At 32.7% G+C, this 11,552-nt stretch overlaps 2 protein-coding genes and 1 long non-coding RNA gene across 3 annotated transcripts; 2 read left to right on the top strand and 1 right to left on the bottom strand.

Moving 5' to 3' along the window:
• The first annotated feature begins 2,342 nt into the window (after positions 1-2,342).
• On the top strand, positions 2,343-3,266 carry LOC120181294. Its single transcript, XR_005521743.1, has 5 exons — positions 2,343-2,404; positions 2,484-2,609; positions 2,885-2,973; positions 3,075-3,135; positions 3,219-3,266. It is a non-coding gene; the product is annotated as an uncharacterized LOC120181294 (long non-coding RNA).
• A 1,229-nt stretch (positions 3,267-4,495) lies between these two features.
• On the bottom strand, positions 4,496-7,536 carry LOC120181439 (actin-7-like). The gene is made up of 5 exons (XM_039186561.1): positions 7,376-7,536; positions 6,632-6,699; positions 5,671-6,064; positions 4,965-5,578; positions 4,496-4,874 (listed from the first exon to the last, which is right to left on the bottom strand). The coding sequence occupies exons 2-5, from the start codon at positions 6,638-6,640 to the stop codon at positions 4,809-4,811; spliced, it is 1,083 nt and encodes a 360-aa protein (XP_039042492.1). The 5' UTR covers positions 6,641-6,699; positions 7,376-7,536; the 3' UTR covers positions 4,496-4,808.
• Positions 7,537-8,106: 570 nt separating this feature from the next.
• On the top strand, positions 8,107-10,438 carry LOC120181417 (diacylglycerol O-acyltransferase 2D-like). The gene is made up of 6 exons (XM_039186545.1): positions 8,107-8,355; positions 9,154-9,395; positions 9,506-9,580; positions 9,673-9,758; positions 9,859-10,210; positions 10,283-10,438. Exons 1-5 carry the CDS (start codon positions 8,107-8,109, stop codon positions 9,975-9,977), a joined length of 771 nt encoding a protein of 256 aa, XP_039042476.1. The 3' UTR covers positions 9,978-10,210; positions 10,283-10,438.
• The last annotated feature ends 1,114 nt before the right edge of the window (positions 10,439-11,552 follow it).

Raw genomic sequence — 11,552 nt, forward strand, 5'->3', positions numbered from 1 at the left:
CCAACATTTTTCTTTTAAAATATCATTAATATTAATATAAAAATACATGTAATAAATTTTACTTTTATAATAATATTAATAATAAATTTATTACTATGATTTAATTTTAAACGAGTATATGTTCTAAGTCCGGATAATAGTAGAAGCAAAAAAAAATTCTTTCAATTAGTTATCTATTTTGTCAATTGTGCTCACTCTGCGATTTTATTTATGTTCACTTATAAATTTGTGATGTTAATATATGTTTGTTCATCTTAAAAATATTTACGAATGTATCATCGAATATGAAATATTTTTTTACGAAATTAACATCGGTTTTACGTCTAGAAGGTAAATAAATCAGTTAACTTGAGTTTTTGATCTAACTATCGTTGATAATGAGGATCGACAATGACTAACGACAGGAGAAAATGATGTATGATGATAGGAGAATTTTATCAAATTAATGAATTAACATCTCTAGTTTGAGGATTAACTTAATATTTTATCTAAAATTTAATTATTAAAATAGTATTTCATATAAAATTTAAGATTAAATTAAAAATTAATTTCTTTTACTAACTGAAAAATCATTAAACTAATGACATTAAACATACAAATGATTAAAGTGCTATAAAACGATAATATAAGTGACTAAATTGTTATAACTATAACATAAATTATTAAAACATAGCTTAATACAAAAATAAGTGTTCAAACAATGTCTCGAAATACGTTTTAGAGTCTAAAGAATTTTTTGTTAAAAATATGTGCCTAACGTTTTTTTATTACACTTTTAGTTATCTATCGTTATATTTTAAATTTAAAAAAAATAATAAAAATATATTTTTTAATTAAAAAAATCAAACCCCTTCCTCCTCCTTTGTCTCTGTCCCTCCCGTCTCCTCACTTTTGATGGCGAACGGTTATCATTGATCGAGTTTTGTTTGAAACACGACGATGAATACAATAGTAGCGACTGTGAAACTTACGGACGGTTGTAGGCGTCAAAATCGTTGGAAAACTTAAACGAAAAACCTAAAAATCTGATGACCATTCGCGACGTTTTTCATGACAATCGGCGTAGTTTCACGGTGGATGGGGGACTGGGTTTTGGTTGCGACGGCGAGACAATTCTGATGGTGTAAACAGTGACGGAAAATGTAATATTTGATATTTTTTAAAATATAATGTTATTTTTTTAATTTTTTTTAAACTTTTATATGCATAACACATGTCAGATAACAATCAAATTCAAAGCTGTCTCGAATATTTTTTGGGGCCCTGAACGAAAACTAAAAAACATGTCATATATAATGAAAATATATTTTATTATTTTGAATAATTAATTTAATATTATATTAATATATATCATATAAAAATGTTTAAATCATAAGCCGTCAATTATAAAGGTAAAAAGTATGGACTATTTTATAAAATTTAAAAATTATGGGCCCTTAGTTATAAACCTCGATCGAAAACTCAAAAAATATCTTATAGAACGAAAATATATTATATTATTTTTGAAAAAACTAATGTAATATTACATTAATGAACCATAGAAAATAATTAAATTATAGCCCCTTAGTTATAAAAGTAGAATGTAGGGACTATTTTATAAAATTAGAAAAGTGAGAGATCCTTAGTTATAAATCTTGAGTGAAAACTCAAAACTAGGCCTTATAGAACGAAAATAAACTATGTTATTTTGAACAATTAATTTAATATCACATTAACAAATCATAGAAAAATGATTAAATTATAGTTTCTCAATTATAAAAATAAAAAATAAGGATTATTTTATAAAATTAAAAACTTTAGGGCCCTTAACAATAAAATTAAAAAGCAGTGCCTTGAGCAGTCGCTTAGGGTGCTCCCCATTAAAGCCGACTCTGATAAAATTTAAAGGTAGTTACGGTCTAGGTACCTAAAAGTATAATGTTGAAAACTTTAGTCACATATTTTAACGAAAAATTATTTAGACATCAAATCATATTTCGAGACAGAATTTAGTCATTTATTTTTGTATTAATACTTAAAACATTATTTTTTAAAGGTAATGACCAAAAGTGAACAATATGAAACAATAGTGACCACTTTCGTAGGTTAACCTTTTAAAATGAAATAAAACGGAAACGAGGGACCAAACTCAGAGTGCCTAGTTTTAGTTCTCTCCTACGAGCAACAAAAATCAATAATATAACGAGCGCCGAGTGGCTTTACTCTTCAGAGCAGCCATTGTTAATCGTCTTTTAGCTCAAGCGGCTTTGCAAACTCGATTTTCAGAGCAAAAATGAGCGTAAACGCGATGGGGTTTTCACTCATAGTAAACCCCTCTATTAAAACCCACCAAATGCCTCCTCCAAACCTAGATTTTTAACCATCCAATGTTCCCTTCCTCTCTCATCTGACGGTGCCGCCACTGGTAGATTTTTCTCCTTTATTTTTTCATTTAATCTTGAAAACAGATGATGAAATATATTTGGGCGTTTGAGTGGTTTCAGGGCTGGCCGAGAGGCCATGGAAGGTAGCGGGTGCTAGGCTGGTTCTATTTGGGGGGGGGGGGGCAAATCTTTTGGTACGTCTGAAACCCAAGTTGGTGAAGTGGTTTTCAACACTTCTTTAACTGGGTACGATGATGTAGTATTTTTTTTTAATTTTAGCTTCGTTTTATAATTAAGCTTAAATTAAAGAAATTTCCACTTGTTGTAATTAAGCTTCGTTTTATAATTGGATAGATTCTAAAGTTTTAGTAAAATGCTTGAATTTCAAACAAGGTGCAATAAGATTATCAAGTGTTTGCGTTCTTATGGTTGAAATTGCATCCTTTTTACTTCGTAGTTGGTTTTCGAAGTTTATTATTTGTATGCATTGTCTAATGCATGCCAAATACAATGTTGCTCAGGTATCAGGAGATTCTAACCGACCCTAGTTATGCTGGTCAGTTTGTCTTGATGACCAATCCACACGTCGGCAATACCGGAGTAAATTTTGGTGGGTGAATGTTGCCTTCTGAAGCGTTGCAATTCTGAATTGTTGACAACTATATATATATATATATATATAATTCCGATATTGATGTGTATTGCCATCAGATGATGAAGAATCGAGGCAGTGCTTCCTTGCTGCTTTGGTGATCAGAAGTCTAAGCATTACGTGATTCTCTCCTTGCAATTTCTCACATTGGCACAAAAAGTTTGTTTATTTGTGTTGTCGAATTTTAATGAAATGTTTTGCAGTACTTCCAACTGGAGATGTGTGGAAACCCTCGGTGATTATTTAGCAAAGAGAAATGTTATGGCAATTTGCAAGTTGTCACATACGTGATTCTGTATCTATTTGGTAAACTTCTTATGCTTTAGATGAGATAATGATATAATAAATTTGAATCCGAATTAAGTAACATTACTTATAGAACATGCATTTAAATTTAACGAAAATATTTTTTTTGATAAACAAATAATGAAAATTTAATTTGGATCTTCAAATTTACTATTTTTAAGAATATGATAAAATATATCAACAGTCGTTAAATTATGTTTAAATAATTGTTTTAGTCATTAAATTATGTTTTAGTCACTAACTTTTGAAAGAATAAACTGATCAATTTTATCAATTTCTTTTGAAACAATGTGATAATTTTAATATTTTTTTAAATAGAGATAATTTCAATAATTATTTTATTACTTTCACTAACTATTTTATAAATTTTTTATAAGTGATATTTTATAACAATTTAATAGTTTTAATAATTATTTTATAACTTTCATATTTAGTGACTTTTGATTTTTTTTTTGGGTACAACTTTTGATATATTTTATACCCATAACAATAAAGCAAATTCAAATAATAATTTACTATCTATCCTTGTTCTTCCAACAGAACAGAAATGTGAGAATTAGCAAGAGGACTTGCATAATTCAAATGGTCTCCCATTGTATTATAAATAAACTACATTTAAGCGTCGTATAATTTATACTATTGAATTTTCAGTTTTGTCAATTACAACACTGAATTTTATTTTTATTTTTATTATACCATTGAACTGTTAACACAAGATGAAAATGATATCAATTTAGTCAAATATCATTATAGGCAACTATCTATCACATCGATAGCCGTCAACCACACGATTATACCGTTAACGATTTAATAATTCAATGGTACAATTGAAACAAAAATCAAAACTTAAAGTTCCGCGTTACAATTGGTAAAATTGAAGGAATGGTGTAAACAATAACGCTTAAAATTCGGTGATATTTGATATAATTTACCCTATATTATAATACACAACTGAGTAGGCATGCACTTGGGGGGGGGGGGGGGGGGAAGAACCATGTTCACCACAAACAATTAGGTTGACACAAGATGAAATCAGATTAAAAAAAAAGAGAGATTTGAAGCCTGCGTATTAAATATAATTTCCACAAAACATTTGACGGCAAACTGACTTTTTTTAGAAGAAAATTCTCGTACAATAGCGTTATAGACATTAATGTTCTCAAAACCTTGAATATTAAATAAGAGCAGAGAAAAAAAAGCACAATCCAGATTCCAGATACAAACACCCTTTTAAGCAACATCGTTGAAAGAAGCACTGAAAGAAATGAATAAAACGCCGATTGTCCGCCCACCGCCATCTCCATAGAGCCATCACCTCAACGGCGGTGACACCAGTGGACGTTTCAAGACACAACAATGAAAAGGCTAAAATCAAGAACACCATCCTATAAAGATCTTCCCCCAAATAAACTGAACTTTTGACTCCGGAAACACAAAAAAGGCAAACTAACTGAAAACTGTAACCCACCATCAAAGCACTTAAAAACTTAGAAGCACTTCCTGTGGACAATGGATGGGCCGGATTCGTCGTACTCACCCTTGGAAATCCACATCTGATACGATAGGTGAAGCAAGAATGTTAGTCTCGGACAACCAGCGAGCAAAAGAAGTAAAACATGAACCAAATATGCAAAAATATTCACCTGCTGGAATGTGCTGAGTGATGCCAATATAGATCCTCCAATCCAGACACTGTACTTTCTCTCTGGTGGTGCAACAACCTTAATCTTCATGCTGCTTGGAGCAAGGGCAGTGATCTCCTTGCTCATACGGTCCGCAATACCAGGGAACATAGTTGAACCACCACTGAGCACAATGTTACCGTAGAGATCCTTCCTGATATCTACATCACACTTCATGATAGAGTTGTAGGTGGTTTCATGGATTCCAGCTGCTTCCATCCCGATGAAAGATGGCTGGAAGAGGACTTCAGGACAACGGAATCTCTCAGCTCCGATAGTAATGACTTGTCCATCAGGCAATTCATAGTTCTTCTCAACAGAAGAGCTGCTCTTGGCAGTCTCCAGTTCCTGCTCATAGTCCAGGGCAACATAAGCAAGCTTCTCCTTCATGTCTCGTACAATTTCCCTTTCGGCTGTTGTGGTGAACATGTAACCTCTCTCGGTAAGGATCTTCATCAAAGCATCAGTGAGATCACGACCAGCAAGATCAAGACGGAGGATGGCATGCGGAAGAGCATATCCTTCATAGATTGGCACAGTGTGAGAAACACCATCACCAGAATCCAGCACAATACCTGTTCCAATAAGGAGATAATCCAATGTCAGTATGATTACTTACGGCCAATGAAAATGTGAAAAGCTCAAAGAAAATTCAATTTCAACGAACCTGTTGTACGACCACTAGCATACAAAGAGAGAACGGCCTGGATGGCAATATACATGGCGGGTACATTGAAGGTCTCAAACATGATCTGGGTCATCTTTTCTCTATTGGCCTTGGGGTTGAGAGGTGCCTCTGTAAGAAGTACAGGGTGCTCCTCGGGAGCAACACGGAGCTCATTGTAGAAAGTATGATGCCAGATCTTTTCCATATCGTCCCAATTGCTAACAATACCATGCTCAATAGGATATTTCAATGTCAGGATACCTCTTTTAGATTGTGCCTCATCTCCTACATAGGCATCCTTTTGACCCATCCCAACCATAACACCAGTGTGTCGGGGACGACCAACAATACTGGGAAAAACAGCCCTGGGAGCATCATCACCAGCGAAACCAGCCTGCATGACAAGCAAAATCAGCGCAATCATAACATAGTTCTCATGATAATAATGGAGAATATAACTCAGGTGTAGATGCATACATAACTGGACAAGTTTACGTATGGAATGTGTGTCATCATTTCTATGTGCCCAACCTTGTCCTGGTCTGAAATATAAACCTCAAATTATCCTCATCCGCCCATATTTGCAAAGGCTAACCCAAACTCATTTAGGCCAACCAAAGTTTATTTGATGTTTAGTAATTTTATATATCTCTCTTAACTTTTTTTTGAATAATATTTCTCAACTTTTTAAAGATTTAATATTTCCAGATGTAATAAATTATATAATATAAAAAATAAAATAAAATAAATATTTATAAAATTAGAAAATCAGTGTGGCCAGGCTCGATCCTAGAATATAGGAACCTTAGCTCATTTTTTAAACGGGTCTAATTTCTTTGTTCAAAACAATTGTTCAAACTTAATATATATGTCAAACCCAATCAAATTTTAAGCGGGCCTTTGAAGGTGGTAGGTAGCTCAACTCTAGGGCAAGTTTACTCAAGTCTACAACTTAACTAACCTTCACCATTCCGGTTCCATTGTCACAGACGAGGGGTTGAATATCCTCACCGTCTATCTTTTACGATACTACAAACAAGAATGAGGCAGTAAGTATAGCAAAATCAATTGTCAACGGGAATTCTACGCCCTTCAACTACTCTAAACAAGTTTATATTAAAAACTTCGACAAAACAAGTTCTAGTGCCTCGTAATAGAAAAAAGACATAAACACATAGTCAACATTAATTTCTTCAAACACAGGAAATAGAACAGTCCAATACATTAGCTTAGGCATCTACGAAATAGCGCAAACAATTATAGCAGTTGAAAATCAAAATATTAGGCAACATTCTTTTGTGAGAATCTAATCAAGCTGTTGTATAATTCAATTGATAACAAATTAAATCAATTATAAGTAAGGACCGAGATCTTAATTTTTTCTTAAAGCTTGAAAAGAAAAACTCTGAACCGCATTAAATCTAGGCATTGAAAGCATTAATCAGAACAGGTTGGTCGAAGATCGAGTTAAAAATCAAGGAAATCAATCGAGTCTCGTAAGATCTATAAAGAAATCGCAAATGTAATGAAGCGGATAAGGCTAAGTAAAGATCCAGCTACAAGGAAAGCAAATCAAGTTAAATCTAACACTCTAGAAACTTCTACAGCTGTAGATCTCAGTTGCATCATCGTCAACAGCATCAAAAGCCACAGATGACAGATCGGTGGACTTCGAAGGAAATGGAAGCGAAGAGCAAAGGTTTACCTGAAATAAACGAAAGAACGAAGGAGGAGATCGGACGAGAGAGGGGGAAGCAGAAGAAGCAAAACGACGATGCTTTTATTTCCCCTTTTCTCTCTTCTCTGAAGTGCTGCTGCTGCTGTTAGAGACGGAAATGTAGAGTGGAAGGAAAGAAATAAAACGGGTATTTATGTCATATCCTTATATCTTTTGGGGGTATTTTTATTCGTTTTATTTATTTATTTAAATGTTAATAATTAATATATGATGAAAAAATAATTACTTTTAAAATTTAAAAATTATAGATCAACGCATCCTATAATTACTTCACATGTGTTTTAAAAATATTATTATATTGAAAATTAATAATAAATTAGTTGAAAGATTTGATTTTTTTTAAATATACGTTTATTATTTTACACGTATTTAATTAAATATTTAGTACAATTATCAATATAAAATGAATTGATTAGATTATTTTTTAATATAAACTTTTAAATATATTAATTTAAAAAATTCATATTTTTAACAAAATAATTCTTTTATGAATAATTTATTCAATTCATTTGAATAATTATAATACTTAAGTTTATTACCAATAATAAAAAAAATCAAATCTTAAAAAGTATATGCAAATTAAATTAATTTAAAAAATGGACTGATCGAAATTAGGAACTAGTAAGGACTCGAACGAGATAAGTCTAGCAGCTACTATAGACAGCAACATGAAGGAAAGCTAATGAAAGGTCTCCGCCATGGCTGCCATGCCCTATCTGTCGGAACCCGTCACGATCGGAGACTACATGCTAAAATCAAAGCTAGGAGGAAGCTCTGTTTCCATCGTTTGGAAAGCTGAGAGCAAATCAAGCGGCGAACTTGTGGGAGTGAAGCAAGTGTTCCTTTCCAAGCTCAACAAACACCTCGCTAACTGCTTGGATTGCGAGCTTAGTTTTCTCTCCTCTGTTAATCACCCCCACATCATTCGCCTTCTCCACGTTTTACAGGTTTCTTTGTTAAATCTGGACTTTTTTTTCGTTTTTTTTCAAATGTTTTTTTTATGATATTCTAGTGATTTTTGAAATACTCATTTGAAATATCTCTTGAACCCAACGGTTTGATGGATTAACAGTTTAATTTCTCTTTGTTAAGCTGAAAATTTTGAAATATACACACAAATTTAAATATTCTATACTTCGAATTACATATTTACATATCCGAACATAAAATTTAAAAATTTAAAATACAAAATCTAATAATTCATAAAATAAATAAAACATAAAAAAATCTTAGCTAACTAGGATTAATATGAATTATGATAATCATTAACATCTATTATTAAACTATCAAAACTTAATCAAGTTATAATATTAAATTATAATCACAGCGCCCATTTATATAATTTAATTACCTAGACTAGCAAAACTTAATACAATTATAATCCAATTACAAATTAATCTAATTAAATTAATATCATATTTGACGGTCATAATCTAATTACTAACCTATCAAAACTTAATCTAATTATAAATAATATCAATATTTATACAAATTATCATGGTTTAGTGATTGGATTATATATATATGAAAAATTTAATTTTGTGACACGGGTCTGACATGAGAAATGTCGGGTCAGATACCCGACCCGGTCAAGTAAATTTCTTTTAGAAAATTATCTAATTTTTTTAGAAAATGTCGGGTAAGCCAACCGGTCAGTTATTTTTGCAGACCGTGTCGTCTAAACATAAATTAAGAGGGAAACATGGCGAAGTGTCGTGTGTAATATGTGGTGTTAGTTAAACCAGAATATAGAGGAGAAGGGCATATTTTCAAAAGCGGTAGCGATTAGGTCATCGGCGTCGGAAGATAGGGCTGAGAAACAGACGTTTACGCCTGGACCTGGATATCGGCAATTCAGTGGAAGAAATGAATTTCCGTCGAACATTTTGCACGGAACATTAGCTTATGCGTTGTGGATTGGATTTATGCAATTCAACGTTTCCGTCCTTTTCTCCCTCATCTTCCTTCCTTTCTCCAAAATCCTTTTGTTCGTACTCTTCCTCTAATCTTTTTAAGTTTATTACTTTACTTGTTGGGAAAAAATGAAATAATTTAAATGGCAGAAATTCATGTCTTCATTTGATTCAATATCCCCAGGGTGGTTGGAATCCTCGCGGGTTTCTTCGTTCTTCCGATCGATGAAAACAGTAAATTTGGGCTGAGGTTGGCAAGGTAACAATCATTTTCACTGTTCTAGTCTCTTCTTTATCTCTTTTGTTTTCATTATTGTAAGTTCAACAAATAATCATGATTGGAATGAACAGCTATGTATGTAGGCATATGGCCAGTTATTTTCCTACTACTCTCCACGTTGAGGACATCAACGATTTCCATCCCGATCGCGCTTGTGGTCTCTTTTCTTCTTTCTTTTAATATTTACTTCAAAATGCTCGACAAAATGCTTGTAAGTGTCGAGCAAATAACATATGTTAGCTTGTAAATGCCTGCAGTTTTCGGTTACGAGCCGCATTCTGTGTTGCCGATCGGAGTTGTTCCGTTAGCTGAACGCACAGGTTTCATGCCTCTTCCTAAACTGAAGTGCCTTACTTCGAGCCCCGTAAGCCCATAATCCTTCCCCTTCTGCACTTCATTACTCAATGTTCTTTTGGCCATAACTTGTTTGGTGGTATAAATGGATGAATACAGGTGTTCTACACTCCATTTTTGAAGCATCTATGGACATGGTTGGGTGCTTCACCAGCCACAAGGAAGAACTTCTGTTCCCTGTTGGGAAATGGTTAAAGTTGTATTGTAGTGGCTGGTGGAGTCTAAGAGACATTCCTCATGCAGCATGATTCTGAGGTTTCATTCTTTCATCAACTCTCTTCTTGTTTCAGAAGGACCGAAGAGGGTTTTAATTTTTGGATCTTACAGTTTGCATTCCTCAAGGCACGAAGAGGGTTTGTTCGTATAGCCATGGAAATGGGGTATCCACTGATCCCAGTTTTCGCCTTTGGCCAAGTCAGTAAACGATGCTGCTCTGCTCCAGAATTCATTAATCTCAGCATTTCCTACCACATAATTCGTCATTTTATTCATGCTTTTTACCTGAAGCAACCAACTATATAGGATAAGCTAAGCGACTATTTCGTGGCCTTTGTGGTTGCCGTACTTAATTTTGTTTTTGTTTTTTCCTAACTAATTCCACGATAATCTACGGCACTTGAATCTGGTTTTCTTGACTCTTTCTTCTGCGCCAGTCACATGCGTACAGGTGTTGGAAACCGGGTGGCAAGCTCATCCTCCAACTTTCGAGGGCTATTAAATTCGTCCCCATGTTATTTTGGGGAGCTTGTGGGTATGCATCTTAATTATATCTCGGTTAAATTATGAGTTTAGTATTTAAACTATTAGTTTTAGTTCGTTTTAATACATAAACTTTTAATTTTTTCAAAACCATATCTAAAGTTTAGTTTTTATTTCATTTTAGTACACTGTTATAAACTTTAGTTTTTGTTTCATTTTAGTATCATTCAAAATTTAACATTAAATTTTGAAAAAAATTGAAAGTTAGGTACTAAAATGGACCACAATTGATAATTTAGATACTAAACGCGTTAAGTTTTTAATGACATGATAATAAAATAAAATGGAAACTAAATATTATGCATGATTTTAAGATTTTAAAATTTTAAAAGTTCAAGTACTAAAATAGACTAAAACTAATAGTTTAAATGCTACAAGTAGTTTGCTCTGATATCTTTTGACTTCTTTACTGTATAAGGAATAAGGAAGAGGAACAGGAATGGAACTACTTGAAGGGTGGGTGGGACCTTCTCCTCAAATTTGGGATCAATTACTTATTAGGTCTTTGGTGGTTTTGAAATTAGATAATTTGAACCTTGTCCCTCTGTGTTTTTGGGTTTAAGTACCCTTTAGGTCCCTAGTGGTTTTAAAACTAACTAAATTAAGCCTCAACTTGTATTTTTTTAAATGGTTCTTAAGTTATTGTCAATTTTGAAATTATGCAAATTAGGCCTTGCTCCCATTTTTTTATTTAAATAATTCTCAAGTTACCGTCAATTTTAAAATTAGGTAAATTAGATCATATATCTCTCAGTTTTTAAATTTTTAATTGATGATTTAATTATATAATGACACTTTATTTTGTTATTATTTATATTTGAATCCCTCAAGGTTTCAT

Source organism: Hibiscus syriacus, unplaced genomic scaffold (genome assembly GCF_006381635.1).
Source record: "Hibiscus syriacus cultivar Baekdansim isolate YM2019G1 unplaced genomic scaffold, ASM638163v2 tig00112523_pilon, whole genome shotgun sequence".
Classification (NCBI taxonomy): domain Eukaryota; kingdom Viridiplantae; phylum Streptophyta; class Magnoliopsida; order Malvales; family Malvaceae; genus Hibiscus; species Hibiscus syriacus.